At 43.8% G+C, this 20,215-nt stretch overlaps 1 protein-coding gene across 1 annotated transcript in view; it reads left to right on the top strand.

Moving 5' to 3' along the window:
* Positions 1–321: 321 nt before the first annotated feature.
* The window catches only part of LOC138248843 (glutamine amidotransferase-like class 1 domain-containing protein 3, mitochondrial), a 34,581-nt gene continuing 14,687 nt past the window's right edge, over positions 322–20,215 (top strand). The window contains exons 1-4 of the mRNA XM_069202794.1: positions 322–500; positions 5,587–5,639; positions 12,575–12,688; positions 18,336–18,455. Coding sequence (XP_069058895.1) covers positions 393–500; positions 5,587–5,639; positions 12,575–12,688; positions 18,336–18,455 — 395 coding nt within the window. The 5' untranslated portion in view covers positions 322–392. The remainder of the gene's footprint in view (positions 501–5,586; positions 5,640–12,574; positions 12,689–18,335; positions 18,456–20,215) is intronic.

The raw sequence follows: 20,215 nt of genomic DNA, 5'->3' as shown, positions 1-20,215 counted from the left end.
TTAAAAAAAAACGAAGACAAGCGCGGCGAAATAAAACGTGAAAAACTTAATGTATGTGCCCAGGTCCCATCTGCCAGCAGAGCGAACTAAGTGCAGGGTTACGATATGTTCGTAAGTAACGCAAGTAGCGCAGAGTTCACACCAGGGTCCCGGGGCTACCAGGCTACGCTCCTTGCGTTAGGAACGCAAGTAGCACATTTGCGTCACCGACAGCGTGGACGTGCTACGGAGTAAGAGGAGCGGGTGACGCAGGTTCCAGCGCTACGCTATGCGCGTAGGATACGCCGCTAGCGCAGGTTTTCCTCCGGACGTCGGCGGCTTTGCTGCGCTGCGCGCGTAAGGCACGCCGGTGGCGCAGCGCGTTGTCCTTGTCGGTGCCCCGTCTCCCAGCCATGCTGCAGGCCGCAGTCCGAGCCCTGGGGCCCCGGGCCCTGCTGGGGCCCCCCGCGTCCCGGGCCCTGCACAGCACCCCCAGGAGCCCAGGGCCGCGCGTGGCGGTTGTGAGTACCTGCCCCTCCTCTGCCTCCCACCTCTCCCCCGTACCCTTTGCACTTTTGTCTTTTTAAAATATTTTCTCCTATGCTATCTCTATTTTCCATCTGTCCCACCAACACGTTTTTCCTCAGTCCACTTTCTCTTATACCATTCGCATTTCTTGCGCTCCTTTTCCCTTCCACTCCATTTTCCCTTTTGCTCATTTCTTCTCTCTTTACTTTTCTCCTTTCCCCTTCTCCCTCTTTTATTTGTTTCCTTTTCTCTGTTCACTTAATTCTCAGTGTCACTTTCCTGCTTTTCTCTTTTGCTTGAATTTAATTCCACTTTACCTTCTTTTTCCCATCGTGTAAGTTGTAACACATGCCCCCCTAAGTTTACCCCACTCCCACTGTTTCCTTGATACGCCCCCCATCAGCATCCTCTCATACACCCCGGCCTTGCACCCCTGCTCTTCACCCACTGTACTTAGATAGCCTGGGCACAACTACTACTGTGATCTCCCTAACCCCTTTCTCCAGCCTCCTCCCTCCTGCATCTCTCCTTTACTCATCCCAAGCATCATCCTATTACTATAAACTCCAAAATAACACTTCTTGATTCTTCCCTCCTCTGTCCCTCCATTATTTTATTCAAACCTACTAACACACTCACATATTCTCCACCCAAATCAATTCGTACTAATACGGTACTCGTATTTCCCTTTACTAATCCACCACTAACCGTTTTAGGTTCCGGAGTAGCATGCTACTCGCCGAAAAGCACTTTGATGCCTAGTCAGGGGTAGTAAGCGCGATAGAAATTCAATTACAATATAATCCTTATAATAATATTACTGTGGTGATTTCTGTTACTCTTAATTTTTAAGTGCAATAAATGACAGGTGTTACTGTTAACCACTTTATTGATACTCTACTGAGGAGCTGTAGAAAACATTCTAGAAGTTTCAGTGTTCACTCAAATTCCTGTAACTTGAAACCCATATATTATGGACTAAATCAGTGCAGCAAGGACCTCCCCCTTAACCCTCTGACTGCTCTGCTCTCTAAGCCTAGCAGAGATAATATAAAATTAGTTTTTTTAAGGCAGATCTATGCATCTACACAAAATCCGAGGGATAAGTGTATGGCCCCTGACCACTAACCGGAGAGAGCTAAACCTTGTGCAGCCAGTTACCTTGAATAAACTGTATACTTGCATTCCTGCAGATTTTGCGTCATGCAGGTTACTCATTAATACTGACGCCATGCTGCTTGTTATTCTTGGCAGGGGTCAAACCACCAGAGCAACCTCTTTGGACCAATCTACACAGAATGCAAACTTACAATATATATATTTTTACAGCCCACTGTGTTATTACGAATTGGATCAAAATTACTAAAAACTAAACTTGGAAAGCCAAGTGTAATCTTGCTCAGCACAAGAGCCTCTTAAATCTGTCACATGGGGTGTAATAGGAAGATTTTCCAAAAATAAACAAAGGTAACTTCTAAGGTGGTATCCTTACTCACAGAATGTTCATTGAGTACTGCACTGAGTATCCCCACTTCCGGCTGGAGGTCAGGAGAGAACACTCTACTTATGTTCATACCAGTGATAGCCCTCTAGATTATCCTACTTACACACAAAATATTGTCTAACAGAAAACTGGTGTCCTAAATATAATTTACAAAAATGCTGTCCCATTGGGTGTAGATTTTCTACTGTTGCCGCCAGATGATATTTTTATTGTTATATTCAGTGCTGGAAAGTTGGGGGCTCTTGCCAGATCCCTGCTTCAGCATCTTTTTCTGGGCCATGTCAAGGATCCGGCTGTACCAGGGAGACATGCTGACTTTGTCTTGGTGTAATTTTCTGACACTGGACATAACTCAGCAGGGGCACACATTGTTGGCATTCAGTTTGGAGCAGGAATCTGCAGGTGGTAAGGGGGATTTCTTACTCTCGCTTCCAGCTATGCACAAACAAAGGCCGGTCTTAAAGGACCATCAGCCCTTCTTCTGTTCAGGTATTATGCTGCTTAGGGAGCCATCTCTAGAATAATAACAAGACACTAACAAAAGCAATGGAAAGAAACAAAGGCATATATCTTATCACTTCACAAGTACTAAAGAGAAGCTATGAGTTGTGGGCATGACTTTGGGTCAAACCCCTATGTGAGAGATGTATATGCAATGTAAGAATGCAAGATTTATCCGTCTGTATAAGTAATTACACAAATATTGATTCAAATGGAACCTACTAATTTTTAGGCCGAGCCTAGGCAATGTGCATGCCCTGTCTCTAGACATTCCGTAATCTATTTCTGTGGTCTTACACCACACCCATCACTTTCATTGGTTCCTTGGATTGCCTTTAGAAATTCCTTTGGTTTATTAGGTAAATGCTTTACGTTTGTTCCACCTTGAAGCTGTTTTGTTACTGCTTTGGAGACTGACCCTGTTACTGGATTATTGCACGATCGGGCATGTAACTTACTGTCACGCACTACTTTTTTCTTTTGTTTCACACTCCTCTGCAAAATGTTGTTTGGGCATGTCGCTGGTTCTTTGCGCTGTCTGTGCCCGTCGACTTGAAGATATTTGAGCGCCTTTGCCGTGGCTGTGTGTTGTTTTGGGCATTTTGCTGTTTGTTGTTGTTGTTTCTTTGCGGTGTCTGTGTCCTTCAGCGGAAGGTATTGGAGCACTTTACATGACCAACAGTTATATTAGAGAAGGAGACCTTCATTTTTTGTAGGAATAGTGAGATTAAGTGATTTGCCCAGAATTACAGGATGTTGAGCCGACGTTGAGACCGGAACCTGGTTCCCCAGCTCTAAAGTCGGCAGCTCAGGCTGTTAGGCCACATCCTCTCCCCTAAGTTTTACGTGCAGCAGGCTTACATTTACTGTGAGTGGTCACCGTGTATTGGAGTGGGCTGCTTTGACTCAATCTTTGATCTCTTTCTGAAGTCAGCTTTGATCTCTTTCTGAAGCCTGTGCTATTAGACCTGGCATTGCCTGTTTTGCACTTTGAGCACCATTTATTGCTGCATTTTTAAAAGTTGTAAAGCTGTGTATTTCTTTTGCATTTTGTTTTGGGTAATGTGGCTTACGGGCCTTTTCAAAGTAGCGTCTAATTCTAATTTATGTTTGTTTTAATTGATAACATTGCCTATATAGGCAGACCCTTTAAATATTATGCAGGCCTATGTCTAGAATCTTTGCAATTGACAAATAGAGACATATAAGTAGATAACAACTAAAACACAAGTTGTCTTTTAGATGCTATAAAAGCATAGTACACCAGAAGAACAAGTAACTATTAACTTTAAAGACACTACAACATACCAAAAAAAAACCTGCGGGCTTATGTCGCTACACCAGACATTTGGCATCTTGTTAACTTGGGCCATCTCTCTGTGTGGAGGTGATGCCTGTGGTCCTTCGTTTGTTTCCGTGGCCACTTCCTGCAAAATGTATTCAAGTAAAGCGCTCCATTACCTTTGGGTCGAGTTTGCGCTATATAAAACTGCAAAAAAAGCCTCTCCGATGTCCTTAATGCTTTTCTAAGGATCCAAAGCCCGGCGGATATGTTTTTTTTTTGCTCCAGTGTCAGTGGCCCTCTGCTGTAATCTCAGATTTGCAGCTCTCATCAGCAGCATAACCCATTTTAGATGGCGAGATAGTATGTTGTCTGCTGCATCTTCATGTACCATGTGCACCTGTTACAAGGTGTAAGGGGACGGTGTCATGACGTCCTCGGGACATACGCTAGGCTGCGTTGCCTAACAGTAGGTAGGGAGTAGGGTTTGCCGCATCCGTTTCAGACTGAATGCGAAATGCAGAGAGGTGCACACACGTGGCGTAGTGCAGTGATCCAATGTAAACAGTCACATGGTTATCAATGTGGATACTTAGATGCATTTTGTTAAAACACCAGTCCACCCGCCATGCAAAAGCTGGCAGAGAGGGGACTCGTAATCCCCAGAGGATCAAGACCGCCAGCACTGCCAGCCAAGGTTCCTATATCGACAATGCTAGATCGGGAAGCCTGCAAATTATCTATTAATTAAGCTAGATTGCCTAAAATGTAACATTCGTGATAATACCATCTGCTCTTTCTTTTTCATTAATCTAATAGAGAGCTTTCCCACTTCCTATTCAGAGAATGAATTATATTATTGGGATTATTCCAGTAGACACAAAAGAAGAAAAATAAAAAATAAAATAGAATACACCCTATCAAAAGCGTTTATTAATGCAAGAGGAAGATTCTTCCAACCCTGAAATTTCTTGTTTTTCCACACCACTTTCTTCTACCTTCCCCCTCCTCAGATTTCACTTACCCTTTCTGAGCTCATTTTTAATTACTGTCTCTATCCTCGTACATTTTAGTTCTGTCATGTTCAACTTTACAATATTTGTAAATCTTTCCAGGTCACCAAAAGACTTTTTCTGACTCATGTTCTGTGTCCCTTCTTGACTATTTCTCCTTCCTGCTGCTTGCTCTCCTTGCTTCTTCTCCTGTTGCCACCGTTCTTCTTTTTAAACTTTCTACCAACTGCTCAACTCTCTTCACCTCAGATCTCTCTGCTACCTTTCTCTTGCTGTCTACTGTACTTTCTTGTGCATTGCCTTCAGATGTGTCTACGGTGTGGCCACTCTGGACCTCTCCTCCCCTGTTCAGCTCTACATTCCCTCTCTCCCCTACTGTGTAATTGAGGCTGGTCCACCCCTTCTCTGTGAGCTCCTTGCTTTATTCAAAGCGTTTGCCCTCGTCCGTAAGCTCCTGGAAATCTATTCCTTGTCCCTCCTCCTTTTCTTCGTCTTTATGCATCTTTTCTGCCTCTTTGAAGGCGTAGGTTGACCTCAAGGTTTTGCCCCATAGCTTTGTCTATATCTACCATAGCTAGCTTTTCGTGTGCACCTCTGCCATATTTATCTTTATTTCTTTTCAATGTGCTCTCTTCTGCTCTTGGGCATAAGCGCTTTACAAAGTAAAATAAAAATTATTATAAATACTTAAGAGGTCTTACGCTCTTTTTGTGTGACATTGGGAAACCTGTTTTTATACTACCTCAGCCATACGTATTGGATTATTTCTATTTTCACAGGTTCTATCAGGGTGTGGTGTTTTTGACGGGACAGAAATCCATGAGGCCTCTGCGTAAGTATAAGGAATGCTGAGGTTTGTGCATGCAGATATATTCAGCAATTGGCACATCACTAAGAATACTGGACAAAAAACACAATGTTTTTCCTGCACTTACATTTCTCTTACCAACCCATCAGACCATCCTTCTGCCCCCAGTCACCGTCAGCTGTTTCCCACTGATCCAATTGTTTCATTGATTCTTATGGTGAAAGCACTTTCGGTAGTGCAACCACAAGTATTTGTGTACTGTCGCTAATCCACAGTTCACTGGGGTGCATGAACTATAGGCATATACCGTTGCATTCATCATTCATTCTCTAACTTTCTCTAACTTTCTGTAACTTTAAAACTACCTTTTAATGCCTTTAATAAGTGATTTTGTTCTGTTGTGTTACCACCTATGTATGAACACAGTGCACCTTCATATTTACTCCAGAGTGTATTGAGAGCCAAGAGGAAGACATCTTAGTAGTAGAGTGCCTCCTCCAAAGGTATTCACATAATATTAAGTGACTTTGTTTTTAATGAACTAGGATATGTTAGTATTAATTATGAAATTAGAATATTATCTTATTGAGAACTTGCTAATATACAAAGCAGTTTGTGAATTCATCTATTCAGTATGGAGGATATAACTTTACCCCTTCAGAAGTCCTTTAAGTGTTCCCATTGTCAAGCTTGCTTGTGATGAAGACATTTATGACGGTTTTCTGGGTGCTGATTGGGAGCCATTTGAAAATCTTCCACAGCATCTTCAGGGTATGGAAGAATGAGGCAGTGGCAGCATTGACTCGGGTGGTCATGTTGAGTTTGCTGTTGATGATGAACCCAAGGTTCCTGGCATGGCTGGTGGGAGTGGGTAGTCTATCCTAGCTCTGTTGGCCACCAGGTGTAGTCCCACACTGAAGTGTTCTTCCCGAACATCACTATTTTGGTCTGGTTGTGTTCAGCTTCAGAAAGCTGGTCTTCATCCAGTGGGCAATTTCAGCATGCAGGCATTGAACGTCATCCAAGTGCTGGGCATCTTGTCTGTGAGGGAGACAACAAGATGTGTGTTGTTAAGAATAGGAGAGGGCGTTGAAGTCATGAGAGCAGATGATGCTGGCTAGAGGGATCATGTGTGCGTTGAAGAAGGTCAGGCTCAGGGAGGATACTTTTGGAACTTCGCAGATGAGATTGGAGGACTCCGAGGTGTGTGGTGCAAGGCTAACCAGCCAGGAAGGAGCAGATCAATTGGAGTGCGCGTCCTTGGATCCCGATGTTGTGTAAGCATTAGATGAGGATGTGGTGTCAAATTGTGGAGAGGTCCAGGAGGATGAGGGCCGCCGTGTTTCCTCTATCCAGAGTCATGCAGATGTCATCCGTGGCTGCGATGAAAGTAGTTTCCGTGCTGTGATGGGGTCTGAAACCAGACTGAATGATGTTGAGGAGTTGGTAGTCGTTGAGGTATTTGGTGCAGTATATGTTGATGATTTTCTCTAAGACTTTGGCTAAGAATGGTAGCAGGGAGATTGGTCTGGAGTTGGCAAGCATTGAAGGGTCAGCAGCGGGTTTCTTCAGCAGTGGGAGGACTCTTGCATGTTTTGAAGCATCTGGGAAGGTCGCCAAACAGGTGGAACCATTCAGAATGGGTAAAAGCACGGCGCTGATAGGTTGCAGTCCACTGGGCTATGTGTGGTGGGGCAGGGGTCTGATGGGGCCGCTGAGTGGATGGACATCATGGTGGTGGCAGTTTCTTCTGGGGTGATGATGGTTATGTGGTTAGCATTGGTTCTTTGGATAAGATTGATTGGTGTGTAAACCTTTATCACATACCTGCTACCCAAGCATCCTGTGGCATTCTCGGAGGCATAGGGTTTATTTTTTGCTGTTATAAAGTTTGGGAGCTAAGAAGAGGCATGGCAATTGATGCACCACAAAATCAATCTTCTCAGCTCACACGTCCTCAAGCCTCTCAGCTGCTCCTGGGCTCCTCTTGAAGGTACAAAAGAGTCTGGACCCTGGTTTCACCTAGGATTTCTTGTTGGTAAATTGGCTGATAAATGTTTTGTTCAACTCGCCACCGTAAGAATTTAAATCGCTTTGTATATGTGTTGTATAATCCGGACCAAAGGCCCTTAGTTTTGCCAGCTGATTTTGTTGTGTCATTTAAGATTCTGTTCGCTCATTAACATTTTGTTTTTATATATTCCTACTCTTATTGAATCCACCCATCATGAAGTTCATTTTTTATTTTTATTCTCATTTAAATTATACTATGTGTGTCATTGATCCTCCACGTTACTAACAAGCCTTTCACTAGGCTGCACCCCTCCAAAGTAAGGACTTTGTTTCAATATGAGAAGTCTCCTGATCTCATTGAGCAAAGTCTGTATTTCCTCCACAATGTTTCTTCACAACGCGACTGAAGACATTATGGCAGACCTAACCAGCTGTGGTCATGAGGATGGGATACAGTGTCTTCAACGCACTTAGGCCCATATTTATATCCTGGTTTGCTTCGATCTTGCACCATGCAAAATGGTGCAAGAGCAACGCAAACCTTAAGTAATATTTAGGAGGCCATGCAAGGCCACCTTGCGTGGCCCTGCATGGGTTTTAAATGTCAGGTAATGTAACGCAAATTGCATTACTCTGCATCAGGGAGGCGTTTCCATGGGTGGGTGCTCCAACGCAACATCCACGGATTTTGATGTAGTCCAAGATTTCCAAGAACTTGTAAACCTGGGAATGTGCCAAAAAGATACGGCACCCTAGGTAGAGGTGTAACAAGAAGAAATATGTTTATTTCTGCTAATCTTTTCCTCTTTCTATATGTTTTGCATTTTTCAGCACACACAGAAAGAGATAAAAGCCTCTCAAGGTTGTTTTGTGCAGGAAGTTATCCCTTCCTGCACAAAAACAATCCTGCATGCGACGCAGACACTCTTGCACCATGGTGCAAGGGGGCCTGTATTGGCCCTAGAGTGCCAAAGCAGCGCCAGCGGAGAGGGAAAGGACAGGAATGTGCCGTATTGGATAAATACAGTGCATTCCTGCCCTTTCTCTGTGACGCAGGGCAACACATCAAGATGACCTGCTGCTCTGCCTTGCGCTACAAAGCCCATAAATAGGAGCCTTAGTATCAAGCGTGCCCAATGCTTTTGGGAAGGACCAACCCTAAATCTTTCCATACACTGTCACCATACTATGCACGTCCAACCTCATATGAACTAGCCTGTTTTCCTTGATCCTCACACAGTATGGCCTCATCCTGAATCAGCAGAAAATCATAATTTGTGTGCATTCAACACAACAGTCTTTGTGCCCGATTTTCAGTTCAGCTCCAGGGATTTCCCTCGCTGAAATGCCTTCAGGTGCTACATGGAAGAATTTATCTAAGGAAAATGGGTCAGAATTGGTAAAATGGTGGGGAATTTTAGTTCGGTAAAACAGATTCTGCACATTATTAGTCATTCCCACTTGAAAAACTCAGATGGTAAAATGGTCCTGAGGAAAAGTCACAAGGTGCAGAAACAGACTCAACCCTGGCTCTATCATACAGAGCTGGATTCAGCCAAGTCTCAGCTGTGTCGCACAGTGAGATCACTAAGGTGCAACCTATGGTCTGGGAAGGTGCCCCAGCTGTGTCATTGCCTCCATGCCACCACTGTCCAATGCTGGAGGCAGTTTGTGGACCTGACTTTGATGCACTCCAAGGTCTCAGACGTGTTTCCTACTACAAGAGTGAACAGATTGATCCTCCCACTCACTATACTGATTCTGTACATTATCTTGGCCTTAAAAATGCTAGTGGTCTGGATATTTCACCTGAGAGAGTTGGACTCGCCCTTGACCCCTCAACCCGACTCCTGGACCACTTTCAACCCCCCCCCCCCAAAAAAAAAAAAAAAACACCCCTGGTTGTTCGCAGGGCTGCAGAGAGTTTGGAGCTCCATTGCCTACTTTATTTTTCAGTCAGGCATTTCCACCTAAGCAAGCCTTGGCCATCTTTTAATTATAATCTAATGTTGTGGCCTGGGCCAAACCTTCCTTGGTGTCGCTGGTGACACCATAGAGCAGCTTCTGGGGATCCTGTCTTCTTGTCTCAGAACCTGACACAGAGCCTGATTGTACAGGCAACACCAGGTAGGATGAAAGCCAATCCCTTCCCTTCTGCCCCTTTGGGCAAGGAATCTAAACAAATTGAGTCCCTTAGAAAGAGGGGTTTCTCCTCCACAGTTTGGCTCCTAAATCCTTGAATGCTGTCTCTTTTGGGCCATTAAATATGTGGTCTGGGACATGGCGAGTGAGATCTGGCCTGCCCTCCCTGAAGACTTTCGTAACTTTAATGCATATAGTGCAGGATGTTCAAGATGTTGTCAAAAATATCTTGTAGGTTGCTCTGGACAACAGTCTGTGTTGTGCCATAGGTACCAGTGCTTTTTCGATGCCATGTCTGACTGCATTCCTCAGCCTTTTCCAGGGATGTTTAATGCATTCTTGACAGACCAGCAGTTTGACAGCTCCGGGGTCTTCGTAGAGAAGGTTGACTCTGCCCAGAGTGTTTTTTTTTTTTTTCCGATTTTAAATATAGGAACTTAACAGCAAAGTGTGTTGTGAGGTTATTTTTTTTTTTTTATGGGCATGTTACTTTAGCCATAGGCCTGCAGCTTGTGCCCTTTAGACTAATAACAATTTATTTTATTCTTTTTAGTTCCTGAGCAGAAGATTAATTCTGCGGTGATGTTTTATTTCTTTTAGCTCATACACTTATAGCCTAGGAACTGTTTTAATTCTTTTTAGTCTGACAGTCTCGTTCTGTATTCTGCTCAAGGCTGTACCTGATATTGTTGTCAGGACAAAGTGGTACACTGCAATCTTTGCCACTTCGAAAGAAACATATGTGCTCTTACGTTGGGGCAGTTTTCTCAGAACACCAGCTGTTTTATTATAAAACATCCCTCTGCCCCCTATAAGTTAGAGGGTGTGTTCAAGGCAGAAAATTGACACTTCATGCGGTTGCTTCATTGCAGCTGCCTGCTGAGACTTGACGTCTTTCTGCCTACATGGGAGAGGACTCTCAGTAGACCGACAGCCCTCTTCGCTACTACCACATCCAGATATGGGGGATGGGGTCTTCCTAGGGATCCTGAAAGGCGGATTAGGGCTAACACTGCTGTGCTCTAGTACTACCTTAGTGGCATAGGTAGGAATCCTGACACTTAGCATTCTGACACAATGGTGGGACTCTTCTTGTGTTTCACATTCCTTGTTACTGCATTGCTATTATGTTTTATCATCCTAATCATTGCAGTACATGACATTTTGTCTAGAATGCAACAGATTCAATTAAGTATATTGAACCAAGTTGTGCTTCTGTTTGTCTTTGCATGTGTGAGACAAATGTAACTGAGAGAAAAGGATTAGATCTGTTGCACCACGATTTCCCTGAGACATCAGAATGTCATGAGCAAGGCTGCCACAAATCACCACCACTTCTGGGTGAGGTATTGCTAGCTAGCCGAAAGACTTAGGCTGACAGTTGGACTCAGTTCCCCACAGCCTAGAGGTGCTACCCCCCGAATCCAGCAGTCTCATTAGTATAATGAGAGCCAACACAACAAGAAATGAGAAACAGCTTTATTATCTCATGATAAGTAGGCAAATCTTATTGCATGCAGTTTGCGTAAACAACAGAGTGAGTTAGCACCACGCATCACAGTGAGTAGGACAATCCAAGGGACAGGAGACCCTAAGTAACACATAACATTTCATACATGAGTGAGGTAAAAGCGTGGTCGTTCTGGTTGATGATGCTTCAGACTAAGGCATCCTTTCTCCCAAAGATGGTGTCACCCTTCGATGTAGGGCAGTACATCACGCTATCCACCTTTTCCCTCTACTACATCTTTTTAAAGAAGAGAAGTTCGACAGCTGGATCCTAAGTGGGCTCCTAGTTTCTACATTGATGGAACTAAGGAGCAGCGGGTGAATGACCAACTCTTTGTTAGAGTTGCCAGTACAAGGAAAGCAAATGCAATCCACAACCATACCTTGTCTAGATGGCTCATCCTGTGTATCAAACTGTGTTACACCTTGACAAAGAAGTAACTGCCTGGAGGCTCTATCCACTAAAGTGAAGGCCACAACTATGACCTTGGCTAGGATCTTTCTGTGTTGGAAATCTGCTAAGCCGCAACATGGGCCACCTCTGACTAGGCACTACTGACCCAATTCTCAGATCCACAGTGAACAGCGTTTTGCTGGTTTAGTCTTGAGTGTGAAAGATAATCATCAGGCCCATCTTCTTAGTGTGGGTACTGATTTTGCATTAATTTAAAATAAATTAGGATTCCACCATTAGAAATATCCCTCAGAGGAACAGCTTAACTTCAGTAACACTCTTTCTAGTGGATAATCTCAGTATACTGCTCACTGTGTGCCCATTTCTCTGTTCTGTGGAGTGGATTTCTGTGAAGTTATAAGGTCCCTGATTAGATTGCACACACTGTCTTATTATCAGTTTGTCACTCGCTCTGTGTGTGGGGGCTCAAGAGCCACCCCGTAAAACAGACCCCAGCACAGTGGAGGGGTGGTGCCTGCATGTGATGCTGGGCCATAACAGAGGTGGGATGGAGCTGGCATGATCTGATGATGCCACCTAGCAGATCACTGGACCTGTTGCATTAAAAGTTTCTGGATCCAGTCTGGAGTCGGTGGTTAGATAGATTATTCACTAGAAGGAGCATTACCGAAGGTCAGTACCTTGTTCTACATACCCATTATATCACTGTCCAGAAGAGTTGTATTTCTGTTTCACAGTGTCTTCAGATGGTTGTAAATAACACTTTACTATCTGTTCCTTTCCTAGAAGTGCCAGTGTGAATTTGAAAGCATAAATAAATAGATTTATACTTCAAGAGTGAGGTACATACCAAGACTAACACAAGATTTGTCTTTTGTAGGATTCTGGTCCACCTGAGCCGTGGGGGAGCCGACGTCCAAATCTACGCCCCAGACATTCCACAAATGCATGTGATTGACCACGGCAAGGGGCAGCCGGCTGAGACCGAAACTAGGTACTTCTCACCTGTTAAGCTTCCTTGAAATGCATATTAAAAGTTGGGCTTACTCAGCAAGAAAATGTTCACCAATTACTACTATTAAAGAACATCTTTGGAGAGGTTCAGAGTCAGACCTGGCTCAGGCTGGTGAAGATAATAAACTTGGATAATGGGGTACAAATTTAAGTGTGGTTGAAATGCTTGACATGTGGGGGCCCACAAACATATCAGTTTATGAAGCACTTTCCCACAGTGCAAATGAATGGTGATATAGTCCTGCAAAGGGGTGTAGTAAATCGTTTTTAAGGTGTGAAAGGGTACTAAACACCCCCAAACTTTGTAGGAGCGTAAGAAAATGTTTCTTCCTACGGAGGATAAAACAAAATAAATGCAATTGTATTCTGTTTACAATTCATCAGCATGGGAATACCAATGTCTAGGAACGTACACAGTGTAGATATGACTTTTTGTAAACTGGGACCAGTATCCTCACTCAAAAGAAGTGAGGATAATTTTCAGTACTGAAGACCACGGTCTCTCAATTAAACAGATGTCACTTTTCCAACCAAACACCTAAAGGGTATATGCAGCTCACCCTTAGGTTTAACCTTTGAACCTTGAAGAAAACTTAGAACCTCAGAGAAGCCTGAACAGATACTTTGTATACTCAGCATCAACATGAGGTACTAGCAATCATTGGGCCAAAACTAACAGAGCTTTCCACATAGATTTTCACATCTTCAGTGCCTTGATTCCAATATTATTGCTGTTTTCTACTCATGCAGATTGTGTATCGAAAACAAGCTTTATGGTTTCAGTGGCTAAAGTATGACCAATATGTTCCCTCCAACTCAGAGTATGTGACCATGAAAATGGCTTCTGCAGTGTATGAATCTCAGTTAAGGGGCCAGTAAAGTTTTACCAGCTCCTAAAATGGGATTGCGACCCCCTAACAAATCGCTATTTAGAAGGCCCGAGTTGTAGGCATCCCTTCCAAATAGCAATTTGATATTGGATGTATCAGTGTTTTGAGATTAAATCCAGGTACAAAAAATTTAAAAATCAGCGCCACCCCAGTTGGGGTAGTAAGCCATTTGCACAATGAAAGGGTTCCTCTTTGAATGTAAAAACTAAGTTTATTGGGGAACAGGCAGTGGTCCTGAACACCACCGCCAACTACTATACAATCTTTAAAAAAAAAAAGAAGGAAACTTTAGCTCTATCTTCCTTAAAGAAATCAGGCTGCATTTGGAAAAAAAAACAACCCAAAAAAAATCAGTTTACTTAAAGGCCATAACAGAGGTGATCACAGACATGGTGGAATACTGACACTTGCAGGCCACCGTCTCTTCCATGGCCACCAATGAGAGTAGGTCACAATTTGCAACCTGCCTCATTATTATTCATGAGCTAGCTCAGTTTACGACCTGCGCTGAGTTACAATTTTCTGAACCAACACTATTTTATAAATTTGGCCCTGTATTGTATTTACCAGACGGGTCGTACGGGGTCCACATAAGTGGGTTCAATCACTGAATGGCCAGTTTTGCCCTATATGGAGTTGTTGATCCCAAGCCATCCTCCTCCTGTATCCACCATTCCTTAGAGGCATACAGGGGCAGATTTATGGAAAGTGGCGCTGCACTGAGCAGGGATGCCGGACATCTTGTTTGGGGTCAAGGGCAACAAGTTTTTATGTTTACTTTGTCCTTGGGACAAGTAGGCCCAACCCCCTGCAGCACAAACCCTTTGGCTGCCTGTTTACAGAGAGTTGAACTCTCTGCAGTTGAGGTAATGTGTTTCCAAAGGATAATGCTGTTCGAACTTGTATTTATGGTTCATTATTTGAAAGCCTTCATTATTAGGGTGCGTGCTGTAAATAAATGTTTTAAGGTCACACTTCACTACTGACGTTGGTTCCAGTACAAAAAAAAAAACAAGTGTACACACATGTTTGAAAAGTTTAGGCTAAGACGCTAAGTATAATGCTCCCAGAATGCTCTCTGATTATATGCAAATGAAGTGTCATTTAGTAAAATGTGTTGATGCATGCTAGTATTTCCCAAAAATATTTCTAATGGAAAATCAGTGTAACCATTTTCAACAAGATTATGGGAAGCATGAAAATAAACAAACACTGACAAAGCCAACTGATCTGACATATTTTTATAAGTCTTTTAGTTTCATCAATGCGTGTCTTGTTTTGACATGGCTTTTGTAAAACTTTATTGTTGTGGGAGCTACCAGGCCCTCAACATTGTAACAAACATTGGCAAAACCCCCCCAAAAAGTTTTTGAACTCTTAAAGCACACGTTGCCACCAGCGGCATAACAAAGGCCCCGCAGCCGCCCTCCAGGGGGCCCCGTCAGCACAGCACCTGCCCTGAGTGAGTCTGGAGAGGGGGCTCCTCCATGTTCTTTGCAAAGGGGCACCCTCCAGTTTCGTTACGTCACTGATTGCCACTGTAGTTCCTGACACTGAACAAAACTACTTTGTGTGGCAATATGCTCCTTGTGGAAGAGCAGAATGCGATCACTCACAGTAAAGCCAGCCAAAAGAGAGAGAAATAGAAGTTTAATAAAAACAAAATGTCTTTAACACCAGACCTAATTAGGGACCAAGACCCACATGTAGGTAGCTTTTTGCATGTCGCAAACAGCGACTTTCGCTGTTTGCGACGTGCAAAAAGCACATTGCGATGCACAAACCCAGTTTTGCGATTCAGTAACCTGGTTACCGAATCACAAAACGGGTTTGCGACTCGCAATTAGTAAGGGGTGTTCCCTTCCTAATTGCAACTCGCAGTGCAATGTAGGATTGTTTTGTGACCGCGAACGCGGGCGAAAACCAATCGCTGTTTGCACCCATTTCAAATGGGTGCTAACACTTTCGCAAAAGGGAAGGGATCCCCATGGGACCCCTTTCCCATTGTGAATGTCACTGTAAACATTTTTTCAGAGCAGGCAGTGGTCCTGTGGACCACTGCCTGCTCTGAAAAAATGAAACGAAAACGTTTCATTTTTCGTTTTTGTTATGCATCTCGTTTTCCTTTAAGGAAAACGGGCTGCATTACAAAAAAAACTGCTTTATTGAAAAGCAGTCACAGACATGGTGGTCTGCTGTCTCCAGCAGGCCACCATTCGTGAGGGGGTCGCAAATTGCGACCCACCTCATGATTATTCATGATGTGGGCATTTGTGAAGCCCTTGCGAATCACAGATGGTGTCAAGGACACCATCCTACATTCGGATTTGCGACTCGCAATTTGCAGGTCACAAATCTGAACCTACCTACTTGTGGCCCCAAATTCTTAAAGAAAAAGTGCACCCATGGTATATGTCGTACCCCTATAAAATATTTGTGAACTGTATTTTAGCGTGGGTAAATACGATGTGTAGATTTGCTCATGTGAAAATCTATTGAGCATTTGCAAGTTCATTTTCCCTCCAGCAACTTTCTTCCCAACCCTGGAAGAAGTTCTAATTCTGCCATTGTCAGGAGTAAATGTCCAACCTTTCTTCTTATGGGAAAATATTAGAGAGAAGCTGGTAAAAATCTTTAAAACATGCAGGTTAGTAGGTTTGCAGACTCAAAGGCATTCCAGCCCTGGAACTATTGCTTACTGCTTCCTCCAGCCCCAGTATGCAGATCTGCAGAAAGGTGGCAAAATAAGGAAATTGCTACAGTAGGGATTGAAACTCCAAGTATTCAAGCCCTACTATGGTAGTAGCCCTGGCATAATCAGAGAGGCTATTAATTGCTGCCATAATTTGTCGCCACACTACATGGCACCAAAGGGACAAGTAGATCTTTTTACAGGACAAGTAGATTTGAGAAGCAACCTGTCCCCTGGACAAGTAGATATTTTAATAAATTCCACACCCCTGACTGAGTGCAGCACCACTTTCCCTGTCCCCCTTAGCGCCCCCCCCCTACCGCCACCATGTGTGTGCCGTAATTAAAATACGGCGCACCATGGTGCAGGGTAGATGGCAATAGCATCGTTTTTCATGACGCTATCGATGTACTCTGCAGGAGTAGCGCCAAAATGTTGGCGCTACTTGTGCTTAGGGGCCCATTCTAAAGAAAGGAAGCCCCCTTTTAACGTCTGCTCAAGAGCAGACGTTAAAAGCGCTGTAAAATATGGCGCAAGGAAATCTCAGGTTTATTGCGCCATTTTTACGGCTCCCCTAACGGGGGAATGCACCCTTTGCATACGTAATGCTTGGCGCAGGCATAATGCAGCTCAGAGTGTTACAGAATGGTGTAATGCATGCATTGCGCTACTCTGTAAATACGGCGCGGGGATTTCGGTCGCATTGGGCCACATTAACGTAAAAAATAATGACAGTAATGTGGCGCAAGGTGGCGCTAGGGCATTCTAAATCTGCCACATAAAGTTTAAACATTGTACACATTGGAACATGTTTAACACTTTTGCAGTGGCTAGAGTAGTGTCAGAAAACATAGTCTCATTATCAGTGATGTTGGCATCCATGGGCTTCTTCCATGCACTAAAGCATGACACCCCTTTCCGTCCTCTTTTGTATTGCATTAAGGAAAAGATTATAGTGGATTTGGCACAATGTCTGATCTTCAGTATGTTGGGGGGGGATGAGTGTGAGAAGAATGACCCTCTACAGGAACACAAACATCCATACATTCACCCTCTCGGTGCATGCTACCATGGATTTAGGTGTGCCTGCTCCATGTACATCTGCATGCTTTTGAGTTGCTTCACTTTTTTTTGGGCTAGAATCCCCACCCTAACTCTTCTGTTCAGTATGTATGTGAGGGTCCTCAAGGCATGCCCTCCCCACAGGTTCTCATTGATAGACAACATATCCTGGGAGCCTGTTCCCAGCACACATATCTTCCCTTGAAACATGAGCGATCAGAAGTAGAGTGACCACACTTAGAGATGTGAGGATGGAATAGTCAGTCAGAAGTTGCAGAAGATGCACAAGTCTTCCCTTCCTACGCCCATGGTTATGGACTGAGCTACCTCTGCTCCCTGAGCCTCATTGCCCCCAGTCTTGCCCCAGAACATGCAAGGTTTTATGAGGAAGCGAATACCTGACCTCTTCTCAGTGCATCTGCCACCAGTAACCTGACTACCCGAAGGCCACTCCCTTCTTTGTCCTTCATGCACACCCTTTCCCTAACCTGCAGATTTTGCATTCTTGTCGACCTGGAAAAATGCAAACGATGTTGTGTTCCCCGTGTCTCTGTAACAGTTAGCCTTCTGGACTCGACTCATGCTAAATAAATATAGCAAGTAAACAAAATATAAAACATACCATCTATGTTCAAGAACCTTTAAACCACACAACTCAAGCTCCATGCGGTGTAGATGGAGACAATAATACAGCCATGCCACAAGCATCTGGCAACCAGCATTAAAAGTAAGTGCTTTGTCACTTTTCTCCAGTTACTTCACTGCTAGATGAATAACTGTTGGGAACCCTGCAATGAGGTCTGCAATAGAGTAACCCTTATTTACTGGCCTGTGGTTCCCACTCAGTTTCAGAGCATTGGATCTCGCTTCAGTGCCTCAGAATACCATTAATCATGCTTTTGCTGCCCAAACTTGCACACTGCTACCTGCTTTCTCCCAGTCAGTTATGTTAAGTCTTTTTTTATGTCTTCCTTTGCTTCCAGAAATGTCTTGGCAGAATCTGCAAGGATCGCTAGAGGCAAAATCACCGATTTGGCTCAACTTCAGGCAAATAACCATGACGCGGTCATCTTTCCCGGTGGATTTGGAGCTGCCAAAAATCTGTATGTTTCCAATAACTAAGACATCAGAATAGACATGTTCCCAAGCTTCAGATACAGAGGGAGATGGGGTACCACATTAGCTGCAGGCTTTGTCATTTGTTCAATAGCATGTTGGCCTATCTTTGCTCAGTCGTTGATGCTCAAAAACAGCAATTCCTGCATACTGGAATATTTAATGTCTTTAATATATAAGGACATAATTTTGAAAAAACCTGTGCACTTGTGGTATCAAGCCTACAGCAATACAAAGAAAACACATGGAAATGTTTCATAAACATAAATGTCAAACAGCAGCAGTTGTATTTATTAAATCATCAAATGTGACGGATATCCTGCCCGCCATATTACAAGTTCCATTATATCCTACGGAACTTGTTCACTTTTTGGATGGAGTAATCCCCTCCTCCAAGGTCAAAATCAGACCCAAAGTCTTTAAAGCATCTGATGAAATGTATTGCTGTGTGCTGTGGTCATCACACACTCAGTTTTTTATCTTTATTTGCAATTCGATTTTAAATTCCTGTACAAATTTGAGTCCCAGCTATGCATCCCACTGACGTGTACTACATCACTGAAGTCCTAGCAGTGAAAAGAGAAACAGGATATATTATGAGTGTTACTATGAGCAGAAACTCTGGAAATTTTCTTGCATTAATCAGCAACTTTAACATTTACATTTCAAAAATCAACTCAGCGAACCATTTCCTGTTCATTGCAGTCTAATAACAAGTGAACTACCTACAATGGAAAGATTTGTGTTGGCTTTGTACTTAAAAAGTTGAGCTCCAATACATGTAAGATTTGAATGTCTTGATCACGTAGAGTATCTGTATTAATAAATGTGATTGAAGACACTGTACAGTAATGAGGCACATCCTCCTCTTCCTGATAACATCCCTAAGGTATTGAAGATGCTCTTAAAGAATTGTCAACCCAAAGACTGAGGGTGGACTAGCCATTGACCACAGATCAGCCCTTTGTTCTAGACAGAGAGGTAATTGAGCCCCCTCCCTTAATGTGAATTATTGTTTTTACATAGCATTAATCACCAACCTACACTCACACCTTTCTGCTGATCTACTGACCCCCTCTTTACAACCAATCAATAAATCAAAAAGATTAATAGAGTGCGCTACTCACCCGTGAGGGTCTCAAGGCGCTCGTGAGCAGGGGGGGGGACGGTTACTGTACGAACAGCCATGTCTTGAGGTTTTTTCTGAAGAGTAGGAGGTCTTTGGTTTTGCGGAGGTTGGAGGGGAGGGAGTTCCAGGTTTTGTGGGCGAGATAGGAGAAGGCCCTGCCTCCTGTGGTGGTTCGATGGATGCGGGGGACTGTAGCTAGTGCAAGGTCGGCTGATCGGTGGTTGCGGGTGGGAGTGTGGAAGTTCACTGTTTCGCTGAGGTAGGTCGGGCCGGTGTTGTGGAGGGATTTGTGTGCGTGGATGAGGAGCTTGAAAGTGATTCTCTTGTCTGTGGGGAGCCAGTGAAGGGATTTGAGGTGTGGTGAGATTCGTTCGTGGCGGGGGAGGCCAAGGACGAGGCGTGCGGCTGTGTTCTGGATGCTCTGGAGTTTGTGTTTGAGTTTGAGTGTGGTGCCAACGTAGAGTGCATTACCGTAGTCCAGTCTGCTGCTGCTGAGTGCATTGGTGACTGTCTTCCTGGTCTCTGGGGGAATCCATTTGAAGGATTATTTTTTAGAGTGCGGAGTGTGTGGAAGCAGGAGGAGGTTAGTGCATTGATTTGCTGTGTCATGGAGAGGGA

The sequence above is a fragment of the Pleurodeles waltl genome, chromosome 8 (genome assembly GCF_031143425.1).
Source record: "Pleurodeles waltl isolate 20211129_DDA chromosome 8, aPleWal1.hap1.20221129, whole genome shotgun sequence".
In the NCBI taxonomy this organism is placed as follows: domain Eukaryota; kingdom Metazoa; phylum Chordata; class Amphibia; order Caudata; family Salamandridae; genus Pleurodeles; species Pleurodeles waltl.
Note: the sequence above shows the minus strand (reverse complement) of the source record. Positions and strands in the feature narration are given on the sequence as shown.